The 23329-nt window shown below is 40.9% G+C and overlaps 1 protein-coding gene across 1 annotated transcript in view; it reads left to right on the top strand.

Moving 5' to 3' along the window:
- nkd1 (NKD inhibitor of WNT signaling pathway 1) overlaps positions 1-23329 on the top strand; it is a 98319-nt gene that overhangs the window by 58630 nt on the left and 16360 nt on the right. The window contains exon 5 of the mRNA XM_072279162.1: positions 18887-18990. Coding sequence (XP_072135263.1) covers positions 18887-18990 — 104 coding nt within the window. The remainder of the gene's footprint in view (positions 1-18886; positions 18991-23329) is intronic.

Raw genomic sequence — 23329 nt, 5'->3', positions numbered from 1 at the left:
CTGTTTCCTGTGGCAGAGAATTCCACAGATTCACCATTCTCTGTGTGAAGAAGTTTTTCCTCATCTCGGTTCTAAAAGGCTTCCCCTTTATCCTCAAACTGTGACCCCTTATTCTGGACTTCCCCAACATTGGGAACAATCTTCCTGCATCTAGCCTGTCCAATCCCTTTAGAATTTTATACGTTTCAAACAGATCCCCCCTCAATCTTCTAAATTCCAGAGAGTATAAGCCTAGTCGATGCAGTCTTTCATCATATGAAAGTCCTGCCATCCCAGGAATCAATCTGGTGAACCTTCTTTGTATTCCCTCTATGGCAAGAATGTCTTTCCTCAGATTAGGGGACCAAAACTGCACACAGTACTCCAGTGTGGTCTCACCAAGGCCTTGTACAACTGCAGTAGTACCTCCCTGCTCCTGTACTCGAATCCTCTTGCTATGAATGCCAGCATACCATTCGCCTTTTTCACTGCCTGCTGTACCTGCATGCCCACTTTCAATGACTGGTGTACAATGACACCCAGGTCTTGTTGCACCTCCCCTTTTCCTACTCGACCACCATTCAGATAATAATCTGTTTTCCTGTTCTTGCCACCAAAGTGGATAACCTCACATTTATCCACATTAAATTACATCTGTCATGAATTTGCCCACTCACCTAACCTATCCAAGACACCCTGCATCCTCTTAGCATCCTCCTCACAGCTAACACTGCCGCCCAGCTTTGTGTCATCCGCAAACTTGAAGATGCTGCATTTAATTCCCTCGTCTAAGTCATTAATATATATCGTAAACAACTGGGGTCCCAGCACTGAGTCTTGCAGTACCCCACTAGTCACTGCCTGCCATTCTGAAAAGGTCCCGTTTATTCCCACTCTTTGCTTCCTGTCTGCCAACCAATTCTCTATCCACATCAATACCATACTCCCAATATCGTGTGCTTGAAGTTTGTACACTAATCCAAACATACCACATCCACTGGTTCTCCCTTATCCACTCTACTAGTTACATCCTCAAAAAATTCTGTGAGATTCGTCAGACGTGATTTTCCTTTCACAAATCCATGCTGACTTTGTCCGATGATTTCACCGCTTTCCAAATGTGCTATTATCACATCTTTGATAACTGACTCCAGCATTTTCCCCACCACCAATGTCAGGCTTACTGGTCTATAGTTCCCCAGTTTCCCTCTCCCTCCTTTTTTAAAAAGCGGGGTTACATTAGCCACCCTCCAATCCTCACGAACTAATCCAGAATCTAAAGAGTTTTGAAAAATTATCACTAATGCATCCACTATTTCTTGGGCTACTTCCTTAAGCACTCTGGGATGCAGACCATCTGGCCCTGGGGACTTCTCTGCCTTCAATCCCTTCAATTTACCTAACACAACTTCCCTACTAACATGTATTTCCCTCAGTTCCTCCATCTCACTAGACCCTTGGTCCCCCAATATTTCTGGAAGATTATTTATGTCCTCCTTAGTGAAGACAGAACCAAAGTAGTTATTCAATTGATCTGCCATGTCCTTGTTCCCCATGATCAATTCACCTGTTTCTGACTGTAAGGGACCTACATTTGTCTTAACCAATCTTTTTCTTTTCACATATCTATAAAAGCTTTTACAGTCAGTTTTTATGTTCCCTGCCAGCTTTCTCTCATAATCTTTTTTTCCTTTCCTAATTAAGCCCTTTGTCCTCCTCTGCTGGACTCTGAATTTCTCCCAGTCCTCAGGTGTGCCGCTTTTTCTGGCTAATTTGTATGCTGCTTCTTTGGAATTGATACTATCCCTAATTTCCCTTGTCAGCCACGGGTGCAGTATCTTCCCTGGTTTATTCTTTTGCCAAACTGGGATGAACAATTGTTGTAGTTCATCCATGCGATCTTTAAATGCTTGCCATTGCATACCCACCGTCAACCCTTTCAGTATCATTTGCCAGTCTATCTTAGCGAATTCACGTCTCATACCTTCAAAGTTACCCTTCTTTAAGTTCAGAACCTTTGTTACTGAATTAACTATATCACTGTCCATCTTAATGAAGAATTCCACCATGTTATGGTCACTCTTACCCAAGGGGCCTCGCACGACAGGATTGCTAACTAACCCTTCCTCATTGCTCAATACCCAGTCTAGAATGGCCCGCTCTCTAGTTGGTTCCTCGACATGTTGGTTCTGAAAACTGACTTGCATGCATCCAAGAAATCCTCTTCCTCAGCACCCTCCAATTTGGTTCACCCAATCTACAAACGTATATGTAGATTGAAGTCACCCATTATAACTGCTGTTCCTTTATTGCACGCATTTCTAATTTCCTGTTTAATGCCATCCCCAACCTCACTACTACTGTTAGGTGGCTTGTATACAACTCCCACCAGTGTTTTCTGTCCCTTAGTGTTATGCAGCTCTACTCATATCGATTCCACGTCCTCCCGGCTAATGTCCTTCCTTTCTATTGCGTTAATCTCCTCTCTAACCAGCAATGCCACCCCACCTCCTTTTCTTTCATGTCTATCCCTCCTGAATATCTCCATATGCTGGAAGATCATCAAGTTTCAGGCCGACCAAAGAGCGTCTTTCACCGAGTCGATGATCTGCCAGCAGCTCCGGGTGATGGTCTCCGTGTGCGTCCTGGGAACAGCCCGTAGATCAGAGGGTCCTCTGTAATGTAGCTACTGGGGATGAAATGTGACACTAGCCCGTCCATCCTCCTCCACATCCTCTCTGCGAACTGACAGTGTGCAAAGAGGTGGGTGACAGACTCCTCCTCACTGCAGTCCTCCTGTGGGCAGTGGGGTGTGGAGACGATGTTCCGGGCATACAGGAGGGATCTGACTGGGAGGGCCCCTCTTATCGCCAACCAGGTGAGGTCCTGGTGGCTGTTGGTGAGGTCTGGCGATGAGGCATTTTGCCAGATGAACTGGACGGTCTGCTCAGGGAACTACCCCACTATGTCCATCACGTCCTTCTGCCGCAGTACCTGCAGGACATTACGTGCCGACCACTGCCTGATGGCCCTGTGGTCAAAGGCGTTTTCCTGGAAGAACTTATCTACAAAGGACAGGTATGGCGGCAACGACCAGCTGACTGGGGCGTTGCGCGGGAGTGGGGCCAGACCCATCCTTTGTAGCCAGGGTGACAGGTAGATCTTGGGCACATAGTGGTACTTGGTGCCCACATACCTGGGGTCTACACACAACCTGATGCAGCCACACATGAAGCTGGCCATCAGGGTGAGGGTGACATTGGGGACGTTCTTGCCCCTATTGTCCAGGGACTTGTGCATGACGGTCCGTCTGACCCGCTCCATCTTGGATCCCCAGATGAATCTTAAGACAGCTCGGGTAATTTCCGAGCTGTAGGAGCGGGGGACAGGCCACACCTGCGCCAAGTACAGCAGCCCTGAGAGCACCTGACACCTGATGACCAGGTTCTTCCCCGTTATCGATAGGGAATGCCCTCCCCACAGTCCCAGTTTCTGTTTCACCTTGACAGTCCGCTCCTGACAGTTCTTGTTGCACGCCTCGGCCCCTCTGAACCGGATCCCCAACACCTTCACATGATCAGACCTGATGGTGAAGGGGACTTTGACCTTTGGCCCAATGTGTCTACGCCTTCCATATATTAACTGCCTATAGAAATGTTCTTTTCCCAGCTGGACTTCTGTTGTCGGTGAATATCCCAGATCCCTTATCTCTTTTAAGGGAGCTAATTCTAAATCTGAGTGCAAACTTGAAGAAATGCAAAATCTATTGAAGTAAAATCAATTATTTTCTTTAGTGCAAAATGGGTGGGCAGGATTTAGGCAGTTGATTTACATTATGCCTGACTTCTACTTTCTACTGGCCGTCATCGGAAATGAGGCATGATGCAATATGATATATCATCAGCCATGAATCTACTTAGAAGTCCATATCATTTCCCATATTTTGAGACTTTCAAGGTAAATTAGCTCTACACGGACTGAGAGCAAGACTGGAATGTGATTGAATATGATATTTTATCTTAGGAAGATTTAAGTTTTGGTTGTAACCTGGCGATTGCTCTGTAAATTTACTAATGAGCTATTATGAATGTAGTTATAAGGAGGTTGATCTGTAGTAATTATTTTCACGGCGGGTGAAGCTGCCTGAGTTGATCAAGAGGTACCTGCTCTTGGGTATGAAATGCACAATCTTAAATCATTCATTGGGTTTGCTGTTTTAAAAATGCTTGCTGTAATGTCAAGGTTATATTTCATTAAATTTTGGATTGTGGATGTCCCAGATTCCTTATCGCTTTGGTATCTCACATTGGTATGCATTAGCAGGAGAAATCATCTTCCCTTTTCAGTATTTACCTCTGGATTGTTGGGAATGTGCTGGAATCTAATGGCAGTGTTGTTTGAAATAACAGCCTGGCCTTTTTTAAACATGATATAGGACAATCACCCTGCATACTGTATACTTCATAACATTGTGAAGGTCTTTGGACCTCACAGTGATATAGAATATGTTGTTTAATTCCAGACAATCTGGCTCAGGTTTAGTACTTGGCTTCAAGGTGACAGATGTACATTTTGCTTACAGCTGTGTCTAACAACAACCAGAATGTACTCTCAAGTTTTAAAATAACACTTTAAATGCTTCCAGTGCCTCCAGCTCCCACCACAGGTGGGAATGACCAGTAAGGCGAAGACTGCAGCGTAACACACTGAAGTGCAGAGAATGAGTGAGTAAGGAAAATGATCGCAAAAAGTGAGGCAGTGCTTAGATAAATACAGTGATAGGGACTGCATAGCTGCTGCCTCAGAGTGCCACCAAACTGGGTTCAATCCTGACTTCTGGAGCAGTTTATGTCCAGTTTGCATGTTCTCCCTGTGGCTGCCCGGTTTCCCCTGGGTGCTGCAGTTTCCTCCCACATTCCAAAAATGTCTGGGTTATTGACCACTGTAAATTGCCCTAGTGTGTAGATGAGATGTAGAATCTGGAGCTAGTTGATGGGACTATGGGGCAAATAGAATGGACTATGAAAATATTAGTGTAAAAATGGATTAGCATGGACTCATTGGGCCGAAAGGCCTGTTCTGTGGTATATCTCTCTATGATTCTATTCTATATCATTGAGACAGTTCAATGTGACCCCGATTTTGGAGCTGTTCATTAAATAGGATAGGTGGTACTTGTAGAATTCCAATTTGTGCCAGTACGAACCGAAAATCACATCTTTGGGTATGTTGGTTGTTAATGCAAACGATGCATTATACTACAAACGTTTGTATATGTTTTGATGTACATGATAAATCTGAATTTGAAAAATGATGGTGACAGGAATAGTTATACCATTATGTGTGTTTTTTGAAAATGCCAGGTACAAACGTCAACACCGCATGGAAGTGCTTGGTTCAGTTCCTCTATGTTTGCAATTTCATCTTGAAATGGTCAATGTGAAGTTTCTGAGATTTTGGCAAGCTGTATACAATTTTTTTTCATTTACTTTCTGTGAAAGTGCATTATACAAACCAAAAGACTTATTTATTATTTTGGTGATACAGTGTAGAATAGCCCCTTCCAGCCCTTCAATATGAGCTGCCCAGCAACCCTCGATAACTCCGACTTCACCAGAACCTAATGATAGATTTGGAATGGAACTTTAATCAGTTGTGAAAAAGTGTGATATGATACTCTGTCTTTGTTGCCAGGAAGGCAAGGTTGCAGGTTCTTGAATTGAGAGTTTATTTGGTGAGAGACTGGTACAATAGTGGCCCTTTTGAACTGTAGAATGCGGGCAAAAGAAACTTCAAAATATTGAAACACGAGGAAATCTGCAGATGCTGGGAATTCAAGCAACACACAAGAAATGCTGGTGAATGCAGCAGGCCAGGCAGCATCTATAGGAGGAGGTACAGTCGACGAAGGGTCTCAGCCCAGAACGTCGACTTTACCTCTTCCTATAGATGCTGCCTGGCCTGCTGCGTTCACCAGCATTTTGTGCGTGTTGCTTCAAAATATTGAGCTGTAAGAACAGATGTTGACTCAGTGAAACTCCAGTTTAAGTGTTAAGACTTACACCTAGTGCTGTATTTAATATATAGAGAGTGGAAAGAAACAGTTCATCTCCGGTTGTCTGGTATATCTAACACATAGATTTGATTTTAGAATGGAGGAGAGAAGAGAGAGAATCAAGAAATTGTGCTGCAGCTTTTTTTTAAAAAAGTAACTCTTCTACTTTTACTAATGTCCATGTCAATCACATCTGCTCTGACTGAGTTTAGTGGTGTGTTACAATCAACCAACTGTAGGACTGTTTCAACCGAGAGGAGTCGTTCCAGTTTTTGCTTTGATTTGAATTGTTCTTTTTAAGCTATAGGTGGACTGGTATCACTCCCCATTTATTAGAACAGCAGAGTTGATACAGTAATTTTCGTGATGTAAAGTTGGAAATTACTAGTGGTAATGAATGGTTGTTAAACTCCTCTCTGAAAGAATAAACTTGAAATAGTTTCCCTTGACAGCTGTGTGTTCTCCAGCTGGGTTACTGTAACCGTAATGATACAGTTCTTATATACTGCATTTTGCATGAGTTCTCAATTTTCATATTAGTTGTACTATAAATGGTGGGAAATATAGTAGCTTAATTTTTTTTGTTTAGGTCAATATTAAGAATTCGAATTTTTATCATGACTTCACATTTGATAATAGAATGTAAAATTACATCAGAGCCTTGTAAACCTCTTTTACTGAAAAATATTCACCTTTTCCCAAGTATTTTAAGCAAATTTTGCAGCATCTATCACACATTTAGATTGAAAGTTTATGTGACTATGGAAATTATGTCACTATGCCTAATTCCACCCATCTTGTTTTACAACAATCACTTTCAAGTCTAGGTGGTACATTTATTGATGTAAACTGTGTTTGAAATATTCATCCAAAAACTGGAAAAATGGATTTGAAAAGATCATTACTGCAGATTAAATTATAAAGATAAAAGACTCTGGGCTGTCTGTGTGTGAGTTCTTAATGTATTTAAAAGTTTTAGGCCCTGAAGGTGGCAGTTTTTAGTTTCATTACTCCTTAAATACAAATTAATACTGGTTGGTTCACATAGCTGTAAGTAACCCGAAAGAAGCATGTTGGGAGTGATTTAATTTTAGCTTTGGAGATGGGTGGGGGGGGGGGATATCTTCTTTGATCTTCAAAAAAAAAAGTTCACTCTTCTGGCTAGCATAGAAACAGTGTTTAAATTTTAACTTAATGAATTAGTTATTCTATTTAATTCTGTCTGATCTACAGCCAAAATGCATTTTCTTAGCATGAGAATTGAGAATCAAAGAGTTTCAAGTGAATATGGTCAAATAAAGCATTTACATTTACAGTTGCTTCCTAATAGGATAAACAGAGGATAATACATAATTGGCAGTTCAACCTTAGTGATCCAGACCGTGATCTGCAATACATGTAACATAACTAGACTTTTAAACTAATTTAAAAAGTGAACTTTTTTCACACAATTTTGTCATTATAACTGAAAAAATGTTTTTTAATGTATTTAACTGGATATTTAGAACTGTAGCTAGTTTTTACAAATCTAAAGGAATGGCATTTTTATGAAATTCTAAGATGTGCAGTTTTGATATAATGAAATTGATGTTATGTCAAGAAGTAAACATACATTATATCATCAAGGCCATTAAAAATGAAATAAACTGGAAAATATTGAAAACATTCAGCAGGTCAAACAGTATCAGTGGAAAAGGAAACAGTTTAATGTTTTGGGTCAAGACCCTGTGTTGGAATTGGGAAGGAGAGTAAACAGGCTAGTTTTCAGTGACAGAGAAGGTGGGGGAGATTTGGGTGGAACAAAGGGAATACCTCTAACAGGGTGAGACTCAGTGACTTGATGTGGCAGTTAGAAGCTTATTACTTTTCTTTGTCTGTGCAATGTGCTTCTAAATGCCGAAAAGGGAAAGGAGGGGAATATCTAATTAGTTATCGAATCTTGTTTGAGCTGGCAGAGATTGCGAAGGGGAGTAAAACACTATTCTCAGTGCAAATAACATTCTTAAATTCCTTTGCCCAGTATTAATATTGTATATAATGATGATATGAATTCGAGTTTGATTTTATTTTGTGGACTGAGAGTTATCCCACATTTATGTTGCAATCAAAAAATTACTTGCAGCCAAGCAATACCTGGTTTTTTCCTGCTGGTGCCTATCTGATTATCAGAGACCAGACAATTGGGTACAGGTTTAGTTACATCCATTTTCAGAACACAGTTTTTGGTGGTCCCTTAAAGAGCGAGGGGAAAATGTGCCTTTATAACCCAGTGGAATGGCTCGAATGCAAGTTTGTAAAATGTTCAAAATAACCCCAGGAGTCATGTACCATGCAGTGCCAAATTCTTAAGACACAGGAGCAGAATGGAGCCATTCAGCCTATTAAATCTGCTCTGCCATTCCATCATGACTGATTTATTATCCCTCTCAGCCTTATTCTCCTGCTATCTCCCGGCAATCTTTGAAGCCCTTAAGAATCTATCAGGCTCTGCTTTAAATATACCAAATGATTTTGCCTCCACAGCCTCCTGTGGCAATGAATTCCACAGTTCACAACCTTCTGGATCAAGAAATTCATCCTCATCTCTACTCTAAAGGGGTATCCTTGTATTCTGAGGCAATACCCTCTGGTCCTAGACCCCCCCTCTATAATCGATGTGTCCCAATTAACCAGAATTCTCTCCATTCTATCTAGGCCTTTCAATATTCAATAGACTTCTGGGATAACATGATTTGGTCACATCCAACTCCTTTCCACGTCACAATGACACAAAGAACCATTGACAGAGTTGCTGTACCCTGAGTCACGTTTTGCAAGAGCAATCCACTGAAAACATTAAAATTACTTTAAGCATCAGGTTTCCATATGATTCATTACTTGTATGCTTCCTATATTTTTCTCAACTCCTGTTGTGCGGGTTATTTTTTCTTCTAGCTGTCTTCCTTTGATAACGATTCAGTGAGGATTAAAGGAGACTATTGTAAAAGGGGATATGGTTTATTTTTCATATTTTTGTGTCTAACTGGATTACAAAGCAAGTTTAAAAATTCTAGCTTGAGCAGGGGTCCCCAACTCTTTTTGCACTGCGGACCGGTTTCATATTGACAATATTCTTGCGGACCGGCCGACCGGGGGGGGTGGCGGGGGGATGGTTGCCAATGGACAAGAGTACAGTAGCAGTCAAATACGTTGTGTTTACCTAAAAGACTACAATGACCATGAAGCCTTGCGCGGGCACCAGTGTGCATGCGTGACTTGCGTATGCGTGCACGTGCCGTTTTTTGCTATAAATCATTTTTGGCGATTCTGTTCGGGAGGGGGGCGCTGTTAATCACGACCGGAATATCGGTGATAAGTGGCTAATACACTTAATTTCATTTCTAAAAGGGTTTATCTAATGAATTTAATATTAAACACACAGTGCATATTTTCCTCGCACGAATATAGTGATAAGTCAATTATCAGGGGAGGACAGGGGGGCTTGAAATAAGTGTTGAACGAACTCCCAGTAGAAGTGGTAGAGGCAGGCTCGATATTATCATTTAAACTTAGATTGGATAGGTATATAGCCAGGAAGGGAATGGGGGGTTATGGGGTGAGTGCAGGTCGGTGGGACTTGGTGAGAGTAGCGTTCAGCACGGACTAGAAGGGCAGAGATGGCCTGTTTTCGTGCTGTAATTGTTATATGGTTATATAAGTAAGTCAAGAGCATCATAACATTTTAAGTAACGTTTGGATATTAAACACACAGCGCATATTTTCCCCATATGAACATATAAAATCATTGCAACACACCAATATCGCTGAATCAGTGGGAGCCCTGGGCTTGTTTTCCTGCAACAAGACGGTCCTATCGAGGGGTGATGGGAGACAGCGATACTTGAAGGGGGTTCCTTATGTCCAGTCTATTCTGCAATTTAGTTTTTGTTACATTCATCGCAGAGATATGTTGGAAATGGAAGCAATGTTTTCAGTGCTTCCGTGGCTATCTCAGGATATTCGCCCTTGACTTTGATCCAGAATGCCAGCAGAGATGTTATGGCAAACATAATTTTCAGTCCGCCGTCATTTGCAAACACAAGGAGTTGATCTCCTTCCCGCGTTGACATGGATGACATGCGGGTAATGACCTCGCGTGTGTTCAAGCTCAACAGTGCACATGACAGGGAGTGAGGAAAGGTGCAGCTGACTCATATCGCCAAATCATATTGTTTCCTCGCAGCCCGGTACCGGTCTGCGGCCCGGTGGTTGGGGACCACTGAGCTGGAGGAAGAGGCTTAATGTATCATTCCAGAAAGTGAAGATTTAAAAACCAGATGTCTGTTACGAAATTTAGAAATTTTCTGTTACCTTATCATTTGATCCAATTTATGTGTTATTAAGTTATTAAAGTATCTATCAAATAATCATTAACTAGACATTCATTTAATAGCATTTCCAAACAAATCTGTTATTTTTTCCAGGTGTACATTTTCATATAATGCCACTGTAGAAATTGTAGGGCAACCTGTCATTGATTTGGAACATATCAGTTCTTCTTTTAAAAAAGTTTTTCTGAAAATTTTGTGGGGGGTCAAACATCGAGAAGTTCAACACAGGAGGTTTTAGAAGAACATAAATTTGTGATGAATAAAACCAGGTTTTGAGCGGCAAAGATTATTAATGTGGTTGCAGCAAGCTTCCACCCAATCAAGGGACTACATTCATAATTGGTTATGTTTCCATATCTCAAGCATGAAATAGATGCAGAATAAATTTAATGAAATATATTGAAGTTTTGGGTAGATACACATGTTGAATAAGAAAGATGATTAATACTGCGGCACAATAATTAGGATTTTACTTTAGGGTCATACACAATGAAATGAACTAAAACTTCACTGTAGTAAGCTGCCATAGAGCTTATCAGTCTTACTTGCCATTGATTGCAGTTGGAGATCTATTAAATTATGGGTGTGTCTAATTCATCTGCCTCAGCTTTCAGCTGACAAAATTGTTCTATCTGTTGGCCGGTTACCAAAATTAAATCTCTTTTTCTTGTGCTTTGCATAATAGACATTATTTCTGATAAATTATTCATAGAAAGTAAGTAATGACTATTATGTAAATTCAAATATTTCTACTGTATAATAATTAAATTATTAAAGGCTGTTCATTAGAATACAGTTGTTCACTAGTCCCAGCCAGATATTGCCTTTCCAGACCACCCTGCATCATTGAACCTGTAGCAAATCAGAACCAGATTGAGATGATTAAAGCTAAGCTGTGCTTACGTTAACCTGGATTCATTCCAATCAGCAAGGTTTGCTCGGTTGTCTGCAGCTCATCATGGATTTTGCTTTTAACTTCTTCAGGAAGACCCTGTAGTTTGGAAGCAACATGCTAATCCTGGGATACCTCAATGTAAAATATTAGAGGAAAAAAAGAGCTTCCTAACATATCTGGGGATTTCAAGATGGTGCAGTCCTGTATATTTGTTACATTACAAGCTGTAACTCATCAACATTCTTGATCTTCTCATTATAAGGATACTGATGGACTTTTACCACTGTACCATTGAGAGCATACTCACCAACTGCATGTCAGTGTGGTATGGCAATTGTCCCGTATTGGACCGCAAAGCAATTCGATATCTCTCTGTCTATCAACCAACTGCATGTCAGTGTGGTATGGCAATTGTCCTGTATTGGACCGCAAAGCAGTCCAGTGTGTGGTGAAAACTGCCTAGCCGATTATTGGCACTCAATTGCCCACCATTGAGAACATGTACCATAAATGCTGCCTGGGCAGGGTGAAAAGCATTATCAAGGATGTATCTCAGCATAACCATGGACTTTTTACTCTCCTCCCATCCGGTAGGTGCTACAGGAGCCTCCGCTCCTGCACTAGCAGGCACAGGAAGAGCTTCTTCCCTGAGGCTGTGACCCTGCTGAACCTCACATCACAGCGCTAAGCAGTATTGCACCCATATTGTACTGTCTTAGTACTTCTACATTTGTGTGCTGTAGCACTTTTTATTGGCAGTTATTTTGTAAATAACACTTTTCTTTGCATTTCTGGTCAGATGCTAACTGCATTTCATTGGCTTTGTAACTGTACTCGGCACAATGACAATAAAGTTGAATCTAATCTAATTATAATACCTGCTGCGATCAGGAGAGTTACGTGAAGTGGCCATTTGGCAGTCCTGATCCCACAACGTTTCTCTGTCTCATGCTGAAACAATAAAGCAACTGACTGGCTTACCTTCAAATTGTATTGTACTCTGTATAATCAGCGAGCCACCTCTGAAACCTTTAAACTTGTCTAGCAACCTGCTAAATATGATATCAATTGTGCAGTTCTAGCAGCAATTTCAGTGAAAAATGTTCTTGATGATTGAGCTGATCCTTGGGCTGAATCAGTTGAACATATCAGACAGGTGTCTGGTGCTCAGTTACTCGCCTCAAATTAACATGGACAGTTGGGGAAATGAATATTCTGACTAATGTGTGCTTTCTCTCATCTCAACACCTGATTCTGTGCATAACAGGTTTTTGGGTCGAGCACACTGCAAGTTCCGCTATGTTATGTCTAATTGCTAGAGTTCCTGTGGCCTTGCTAACAATTTGAATTTTCTCTGCAAACTTCTGTGAGAGCAGAAAAGCTCGAGGTGTGCTTGATGAATGGGGAGTCCTGTCCATTCACAGAAAATAATGGAGAGTGCTGTTCACTTTAAATGTTACCAACATCACTGAAGATTAGTGAAGAGCATGAGAGAGTTCCGAGACATTGCTTACCAAAAGGATGGGACTTTGGCATGACACAACAAAAACTTCTCGAATAGAACTTCAGCAAGCCCTGCGTGGTGAGAAGCTGAATCAAATGGTTACCCGTGGTTACCCATGAGCCAACCAATACAGAGAACGGCCTAATTCTACTCCTATGTCCTATGGCCTTGTGGTTACAATTAATTCAGATCAAAGCTGCTAAGGAAGCACAGTACTTCCTGCACTTTAACTACACAGCATCTGTGTGCTCAGAGTAAATGAAGGAAGAGAGGCGGAGCTCTAATATGCCACAGCCGACATTTTGCTCACTTTCCGGTCTGTATTAGACACCAGAACTCAGCATCATTCTGAAACAAAAACAGAAATGTTGGAAGAACTCATTCAGTCAAGCAGCATCTGTGGAAAGAGAATCCAGTCAACATTTCAGGTTGGGGACCCTTCTTCAGAAGTGATGGAAGGGTGGATAGTGGTCAGTTTTCAAAACAAAGCAGGGAGAAGGGTGAGGTGTGAGACTATATTAAGTACTATATGGAGTTTTGCTACAATTGATCGAGCGACAAGGCCCAAGACTGCTGACTCTTTGGGAAGCATTTTAAAGAAACTGGATGAGAAAGGATCATACACATGATAAAGGGAGACAATGAGAGGGTAGATTCATTGGAGACGCAAGAAACTACAGATTCTAGGATCATAGAACCATAGAAACTACAGCCCAGAAACAGGCCTTTTTGACCCTTCTTGGCTGTGCCGAACCATTTTCTGCCTAGTCCCACTGACCTGCACACGGACCATATCCCTCCATACACCTCCCATCCATGTATCTGTCCAATTTTTTCTTAAATGTTAAAAAAGAACCCGCATTTACCACCTCGTCTGGCAGCTCATTCCATACTCCCACCACTCTCTGTGTGAAGAAGCACCTGCTAATGTTCCCTTTAAACTTTTCCCCCCTCACCCTTAACCCATGTCCTTTGGTTTTTTTCTCCCCTTGCCTCAGTGGAAAAAGCCTGCTTGCATTCACTCTATCTATACCCATCATAATTTTATATACCTCTGTCAAATCTCCCCTTCGTTCTTCTACGCTCCAGGGAATAAAGTCCTAACCTATTCAACCTTTCTCTGTAACTGAGTTTCTGAAGTCCTGGCAACATCCTTGTAAACCTTCTCTGCACTCTTTCAACCTTATTTATATCCTTCCTGTAATTTGGTGACCAAAACTGAACACAGTACTCCAGATTCGGCCTCACCAATGCCTTATACAACCTCATCATAACATTCCAGCTCTTATACTCAATACTTTGATTAATAAAGGCCAATGTACCAAAAGCTCTCTTTACGACCCTATCTACCTGTGACGCCACTTTTAGGGAATTTTGTATCTGTATTCCCAGATCCCTCTGTTCCACTGCACTCCTCAGTGCCTTACCATTAACTCTGTATGTTCTACCTTGGGTTGTCCTTCCAACATGCAATACCTCACACTTGTCTGTATTAAACTCCATCTGCCATTTTTCAGCCCATTTTTCCAGCTGGTCCAAGTCCCTCTGCAGGCTCTGAAAATCTTCCTCACTGTCTACTCCACCTCCAATCTTAGTTTCATCAGCAAATTTGCTGATCCAATTTACCACATTATCATCCAGATCATTGATATAGATGACAAATAACAATGGACCCAGCCACTGATCCCTGTGGCACACCACTAGTCACAGGCCTCCACTCGGAGAAGCAATTCTCTACTACCACTCTTTGGCTTCTTCCATTGAGCCAATGTCTAATCCAATTTACCACCTCTCCATGCATACCTAGTGACTGAATTTTCCTAACTAACCCCCCATGCGGGACCTTGTCAAAGGCCTTACTGAAGTCCATGTAGACAATATCCACTGTCTTCCCTTCATCCACTTTCCTCGTAACCTCCTCGAAAAACTCCAATAGATTGGTCAAACGTGACCTACCACGCACAAAGCCATGTTGACTCCCCCTAATAAGTCCCTGTTAAACTTACTGGCCTATAATTTCGATCCTTTTTTAAACAACGGAACAACATGAGCCACTCTCCAATCCTCCGGCACCTCACCTGTAGACAGCGACATTTTAAATATTTCTGCCAGGGCCCCTGCAATTTCAACACTAGTCTCCTTCAAGGTCCGAGGGAACACCCTGTCAGGTCCCGGGGATTTATCCACTTTAATTTTCCTCAAGACAGCAAGGACCTCCTCCTTTTTGATCTGTACAGTTTCCATGATCTCACTACTTGTTTCCCTTAATTCCATAGACTTCATGCCAGTTTCCTTAGTAAATACAGACGCAAAAAACCTATTTAAGATCGCCCCCATTTCTTTTGGTTCCGCACATAGCCAACCACTCTGATCTTCAAGAGGACCAATTTTATCCCTTACAATCCTCTTGCTCTTAATATACCTGTAAAAGCTCTTTGGATTATCCTTCACTTTGACTGCCAAGGCAACCTCATGTCTTCTTTTAGCCCTCCTGATTTCTTTCTTAAGTATTTTCTTGCACTTCTTATACTCCTCAAGCACCTTATTTACTCCCTGCTTCCTATACATGTCATACAACTCCCTCTTCTTCTTTATCAAGTTGCAATATCCCTTGAGAACCAAGGTTCCTTATTCCTATTCACTTTGCCTTCTGGATCTGGAGTAAAGAATAAACTGCTTGAGGAACTTGGCTGGTCAGGCAGCATCTGTGGGAGGAAAGGAACTATTGATGTTTTGGGTTGGACCCCTGCTTGAGATTCATTATCCTGTTTCCAATTCCAAAGTTTTAAGTTAATTTGTCATCGAAACACATATATGGAAGCGTAAGTCCCTCTTTCCGTCTGCTGGCCTGCAGGTCACCCTTGGGCAAAGTGTAGCACCTTCTTAGCGCCCCCCCCCCCCCAACAATCAGGGTCACTTGAGGCCATGGGAACAGATGGTGGATGGTTGTATAAGCTGCTGGTGCATAATATAAGCTCTGGTTGCAGATAATTTCTGAAGAGTATTGATAATGGCTGGGGTCACCTGTCTTGTAAAGACAGTGCCCTAAAGAGGCAATGGCATACCACTTCTGTAGACGAATTTGCCAAGAATGATCATGGTCATGAGACCATAATCATCTACATCATTCCATACAGCATATAACGATGACAATGGCATATATGTCACCATATTGGTGGCATCCGTTAGTCTGGTGAGACCATGGATCTGCGCCTGGAAAGTCTGGAGTGTCCTCTCCAGGGCACAGGCCTGGGCAAGGTTGTATGGAAGACCGGCAGCTGCCCATGCGGCAAGTCTCCCCTCTCCACGACGCTGATGTTGTCCAAGGGAAGGGCACTTAGACCGATACAGCTTGGCACTAGTGTCATTGCAGGAGTTGCCAGAAAGAAGTTGAAGGCAATGTTGGACTGCCTTAGGGACTCCAGCTCCGGAGTTGTCCTCAGGATTTACTCCCGAAGCCTTTCCCATGAGCGGGTATGGCCGCAAGGCAGCAGAGGTTTGAAATCAGAGTTTTCCCTCTCTTAGATGGACTGCCTTCCCAGGCTGACGAGTTCCATCTACCCGAAGCACTGGTTTTAAGGCACCAGGACCCGCCTTCGCCCCTTCTCCTGTCAGTAGAAACAGTTCCACTGGGCTTAGAGGCTAAGCCACACGAGAAGGCTAGGAGTTGGACTTGATTGTCAGAGGCTATTTGTCACCGTATACCACCCTGAGATTCTTAAATGAATTCCAGCAACTGCAGTTTTATTTGTTTTCCTGAGCAACGTATTGTTGTAGAGGAGATTAATCACCAAGCAATTAACTGTGTAACTCACACACACAATTACCATGTGTAGGATGTTAACTTCCATACTACCTCACTATGTGCAGCTGCTTGGGCAAGTCAAGATAAATGCGTTATAGAACTGACTCCTTTGCACTGCCTCACTGTGGTCAAACCGGAGCAGATGATGTGAAGTGGGAACTTCTGGGCCTAATGGTGATTGTCAAAGATCTTGATAACCTGTGAACAGCTCAATTTTGAATGTAATTCATCACTAGTGTCACAGTGTGATAGAACACTACAGCATAGAAACAGAGCATTTGGCTCAAATTGTCCATGCTGGCCAATTTCCCCATCTAGGCCAATCCTATTTAGGCCTTATCCCTCCAAACATTTTCATGTGCCTGTCAAAGTTTAAATGATATTGTTGTATCTACTGACCACCCTCTGTGTGAGGAAATTGCTTCTCAGGTCACTTTTAAAATCCTTTCCCTCCCACCCTATCCTCTCTAGTTTTCGATTCTCTTTCCCTGAGAAAGAGTATTGAAACTTGCTTTAGTGATGAATATTCGTTGGGGAAATAGATGGAACTCAGCTGAAGTTGGATGCTCAGTAACCCCTCCTAATCATTTTTGTTGTAATTCGGACAGATAAAGCAAAATAGTGCTTATAGTATCAACTCAACAAAAAGAATACTAAACTGGATTGTTTAAATATTTTAATATAAGTAATTATGATGGCAAGACTACATTCTTCAAGAGAATACGGGTACTAAAATCCAATAAAAGGATTTGGAAAAAGTTCTTTGGCTCTTTGTGTGCTATTATATGAGCAAGAACGAGGATCTATTTATATACAAATCTCCCTAATCCATGTCCTTGGACTAGGGAAGACAGAAGTCAGCCAGGGTTTCTGCTGTACTATCCAATAGCATGTGAGGTCTTGCCCTTTGGGTGAGGTAATGGAAGATTTTGGTATATGTCAAATTGTATCCTGGAATGAGTGCTGTCTTCGCAGTGTGAGAATGGTGTGGAAAAACGTATCAGTTTACAGTGGCCAACTTGTATTTGTTGACAACTTTTAAGATTGTTTACAGAATTGTTTAAATGACATTAAAGTTGCTTACTTGATGCATTAGTGCCACTTGGACTCTCCCTTTAATGCTGTTAATCCTAATGGTCCCCCAGACTGCAATAATAAAGACTTCAATCAATCTTCTGACTTATAAGAAAATATGCCTGAATTTTTTTTCTATAAGGAAAATAGAGAGTTACTGTTTGAAGGAATGGATTAACTAAGTTTAAGAAGTAAAGCAGTCACTTATGGGTTCAGGGGTGAATTATTGATGAACAGTAAGTATCTAGATCTTTTTGCTGGAGAATTAAAGACCTTTAAGCTTTGATTTCTTAACTTTAGATCACAGATGAAATATAAAATCTACTGCTTAGAAGACACGTTTCAGGACCTGGTGAACATTGTCACAACAGTACCATTGAAGTTTACGGGTATCCAGGGGCTGCCTGCTAGATTCTGTCAATGATGTTCGGGGCTGTATAGTTAAACCGTGCCATAGAATACACTTGAATATTTGAGCCAGCTGCATTTTTAAGCAACGCGCTGAAATGTAATCAATCAATAAATAATGGGAAAAATAAATGTAAATTTATTTTAAAATGCAAAATATTGCAAATGATTTAAGTTGAGAAAATCTAATCTTTTAGAACAGCAGGAATTATATTACTGTGCTAAGGTCTTGTAAGATTCTGCAGAACAAAGTTTAGAAAAATCATCTAGAAGGTTTGTTGGTCTTGGTGAAGCCATTGTTCTCCTGTAGTGATTTTGTGTTTCTATGTATACTGTCAAATCATTATGTTGGAGCGCTGAGCTCAGGACTTGACACTTGATCTAAATCTAATTGAAGTAATTATGGAACTTATGAAAGTTGTTGCAACATTCTTTATACTGTCTGCATTGTGCAGATGAGGAAAGGGTACTTTTAATGAAAGACCAAAAATTTGTGAGGAATTGGGGGATTGGTTAGGGTTATATATTTGTTGCATTGTGAGACACAAGTGGAACATTTATTTCTTTTGTGTTTTCTATGATAAACCCTTGACATGTGATTCTTAACGTATTTTACTATGTTTTGCAGTTGTTTTATATTTTAGATATTAACATTTATAATTAGTATTTATATTTTTTATCAAATGTATGTAAAATGAATAAATGTACATTATTACCACTTTTGAATGTATCTATTGAAATTATCTCTCGGAATGAACCTGACTACGAACGCAATCTTTGATTTTGTCATTTGAAGTTGCCCTGCCTCCAGAGACCACGGATGGCTTCTTCAGTACAAATGAGAAGAAGATGGAAAAGGGAGCTGGACAGACTGGCATGAAGAAACAATTGAAATTTGAAGTGAGTTATGTCTGCTCAACAATGTGTAACCTGTATGAGTCAAAGATCTTGGTGGTTTTACTGTGCTGGAAACTGAAGGGAAATGTGTGTGATTGAAGACATTTTATGATTATGAATATTTTATAACTGCATTCACTCACACATTATCCAATTTATAATCTGCAAAGGGAAAAAGCAAATTTGTTATCTGTTTCATTTTTCAGGTAAATTCTATATGCTAAAGATAGATATTCTAACTTCAATTACATACTGAACTATGACATCATAATATTGCATCAGGACAGTTGATGTGCTGTGGCTAATTTAGATTTTGCCCAATAATGTGAAACTTCAATGTAAATAAATCTAGGGAGAGTTAGACAGCTGTAGCAATATTGCCTCTTCCATACTATCATTTGAGATGTAAAATGTGTCCCCTTTAATTCTGTCAAGGCAGAATCTTAAAGGACAAAGATACTATTCTTTATTCAAAGTAATTCTGAATAATTTAAAAGAATACATGGGAGACCTGTATTAATGTGACTCATTCCATATCCCTTTCATAATATCACAAACCCCTTTATAGCCAATGCTCTTGTGTAGCATGAGAAATAGAGGCATCAATTTCTATACTGCTGTTTCTACAAATAGATTTAAGATGAAGTACAATTCAAGATGGTGAGATAATATGTTGGGGAAACTACCACACATCTTCCTCTACCCCACACCACCTGCCTTTGCTTCTTCTTTGAAGTGGTGTCATTGGGTCCTTTATATACCCCAGAGAGATTCCAGTTCTTTATCTAGAGCGTGACCTTTTGTCTTTATTAAAATTCTTGCAATGGCCATAGGACTGACTTTGATGGCACGAAACTTACTGTGCCATGCCGATGGCTTTTGGAACCACATGGCAAAGGAAGCCATTGAAATAAAACTAAAGGAAAGGAATTTTAATAAAGACAATACTGTCTTTCTAAGTAAGAAATAGAATTCAATTGTAAAGAAGGTGGGAAAGCGTAAACCTGATTGGTTGAGGACTAATCAATCAGGACAAACAGACGGCTGGGGTATAAATACCACCGGACTAGAAATTCCCTGGGATCATCCATGATTAAGATGGCAGTGTTTCTCATTGAAGCAACAGTTAAAGTTGATAGCTGTTCCCGGCTGGAAGCCCGAGAAGAGAAAATGTCACAAGCTGCAAATATTCAGTAGGGCAGCCAGCATTGGCGGAGAGAGAAACATGTTTAACATTTCAAGTTGATGTTCTTTTATCAAGGCAAGTGAAATATTCTCAACCTGTAAGACTAATATTACTCTTCTTTCCACAGATGTTGCCTGCCCAGATATTTGTAGTATCTTCTGCCTTTATTTAAGTGGATAAAAGGTCAATTTGGTGTAAGAGTAAATGGGACAAGCAGAACAAGTGTAAATGGGAGAAGCAGGACAGAAGCCCCCTGAGAAATAAAGCATAGATGCTGGAAATTTGAAATGAAAGTGCTGATTATTTCAGATTGTTGAACTCATTGCTAGGTCCAGAAGGCTGTAAAGTGTCCAGTCAGAGGATGAGGTGCCACTTCTTCACCTTGTGCTGTGCTTCTTTGGTGGAAAACTCAGACAGATTTATATATTGGAGTTTCAGAGCTTGGGCCTTAGTCAGCTGAATGATGGATGAATTAAAGTTAGAAGAGCTAGAATTCCAAGGGAAATCTCAGAATCCTCTGAATTTTCTGACTGAAAGACATAAAGGCATGTGAACTTAATAATATTTCCCAAAAGATCACTTGTGGTTCCCAGGCAAACCTGGCCATATTAAGGGTGGATTCCTTCCGTTCATCCATCTCTGCTCCAAGTGACATGAAATTTTACTCTTACTGATTTTATTTTGAAACACTTTATATACACCTCATGGACAATAAGAGTTACTTCTATTACAAAATGAAACACTGCAAAAGGAAACTGGAGAGGGAAAGGGAAAAAAAACATTATCTTTCAGAAGTTACAGTATAAGGAAGCTTATAAAAATAGGAAAATATAATGAATCCGTTATTTATGTCTTTGGCTCATTTTTTCTTGACTATGTCAAGCATCAGCAATTTACAAAATTAATAGATATATGTTAAGGATATTCATCAAACAAGTAGCCCAGTTATAGGCTATGGGAGGTATAATTTGGTGAACTCGCTTTCAAACTTCACTAATGTTTGGACTGAAGGCTTCTGTATCAACAATTTTCACCACTGCTGTAGTTTGGGTATTAGTATGCACACATTTACCATCTCTTGAGAATACAGCCAAAATTTTGGGTGTGGCCAACTCTTGCTAACCATAAATAAAACTGAGAATTACCATCGGAGTCGCACCATAGACCAAGTTGCAATAATGAAGAAGGCGTTAAAGCATTGAATGAGTGAGAATCATATATCATGATGGTGTATATTAAGTGATGACTGGAGTCTTAAATGCATGAGTAACATCCTTGTTGCTTAGGACACCGGCTTGCCAAATACACTGTCTTTTCCTCTTTAGAAGTTACACCTTAGTGTAAATCATAGTCAATAAAGAACATTCTGATATAAGCATTTTTGCTCTCCAGGTGTTCCAGGGTTGAGTGAAGCGCCAATGAAATGGCATCTGCTGTGGACCTGTTGCAGTAATAGGCAAATTGGAGTAGATCCATGTTGCTTCTCAGGCAGGAGTTGATGTGTTTTATTATCATCATCCTCTCAAAACACTTCTTCACTGTGGATGTAAGTGCAACTGGACAACAGTGGCTGAGGCAGGTTACCATGTCCTTCTTGGGCAATGGTATGAGGGGAAGCCTGCGTGAAGCAGGTGGGTACCTCAGACCACTAAACTGAGAGGTTAAAGATCTTGGTGAACACTCCAGCCAGTTGATCAAAACAGGTCTTTAATACTTGGCTGGATACCCTGTCTGGACAGGATGCTTTTTGTAGATGCACTCTCCTGAAGGCTGTTTGCACATCGGCCTCAGGCTGAAATCGCAGGATCGTTGGGGATTTGGGGAGTTTGTGAAAGTTCCTGTATGTTTTAATGAGCATATGAGCCATTGAACTCATCTGGAAGTGAAGCCCTGTTGTTGCCTATGTTGCTTGATTTTACTTTATAAAAGGCGATAGTGATCCTGTCCTGCCACAACTGTTGAGCATCCTTCGTTGATTCAAGTTTAGACCAGAGTTGCCGCTTCACCCATGAGATGGCTTTCCAGAGACCATACCTGGACCTCTTGTAACTTTCTTGGTCATCAGACTTGAATGTCTCCAGTTTGGCCCTCAGCAGAGTGCAGATCTCATGGTAATACAGGGCTTCTAATTGGGGAAAACTCTGAATGATTTTCTGGGGATATACTCATCTATGACGGTTTTTATGAAGTCCATGACAACCATGGTGTATTCATTCAAATCCACAGATGAGTTCTTGAACCTGGCCCAGTCCACCGATTTGAAGCAATCCCGTAGCTACTCCTCTGACTCCTGCGACCACCTCCTTGTTGTTCTAATCTCTGAAGGTTTGCTTTATAGCCTCTACCTGTATACAGGTCGGAGAAGGACAGTCAAGTGGCCAGATTTCTTGAAATGCGGTCTGGGCATGGCATTCTTTATCTTAGTGTAACACTGGTCTAGTGTGTCGGGGCCTCTGATGCTCCAGGTTATACGCTGAAGATAATTGGGCAGGGATTTCTTCAAACAAATATGGGTGAAGTCCCCAAATGAAATGATGCGTTTTACTCTGTTTGATGTTCATGTGACAAATAAAGCTAATTTTTTTTTCTTTTAATAGGACTGTCCTTTAATAACCAATTAGAAGTTCAGTACTTCTTCAGGGAAAAGCTGTTCCTATTTGGATAAGTCTTTAAATACAGGATTAGATCTTCAGTGGGAAAAGAACCCTTGGATGATACATTTTCACAGGTCAATTTCCAGCTGGCTGGCATTGAGGATTGGCAATATTCCTGCTCTAGGATATTGATCTTGGCACTCTGACATTAGCACTGGCCAGAACTCGAGTCTCAGCTGCTATTAAACCTTTGACCTGTTAAAATTCAGGAATTCGAAGCAGCGCCCGTGCTGATCATTACTGGCCTCTATGGCTGTTATGTTATAGTAGATCTAACCTACAGGTTGGATCTGAATTCCACTAATGTGGACTGACATATAAAGGACCTTCTCTGGAAGTAGATCTGTTTAACATGGTTTTTCCATGCCTTTCTGATGAAGTACATTCTTAATGATGTAGACCACAAAGGCAAAGACACATACTTTTAACTTGAAAGCAATTGCCACTCAATATCATAGTTGTAATAGAAGCTCTTCTAAAGGCTAGTACCTGAACTTCCAAT

Source organism: Mobula birostris, chromosome 15 (genome assembly GCF_030028105.1).
Source record: "Mobula birostris isolate sMobBir1 chromosome 15, sMobBir1.hap1, whole genome shotgun sequence".
NCBI classification, from domain to species: Eukaryota; Metazoa; Chordata; class Chondrichthyes; order Myliobatiformes; family Myliobatidae; genus Mobula; species Mobula birostris.
This window is presented reverse-complemented; position numbering and strand designations above follow the sequence as displayed.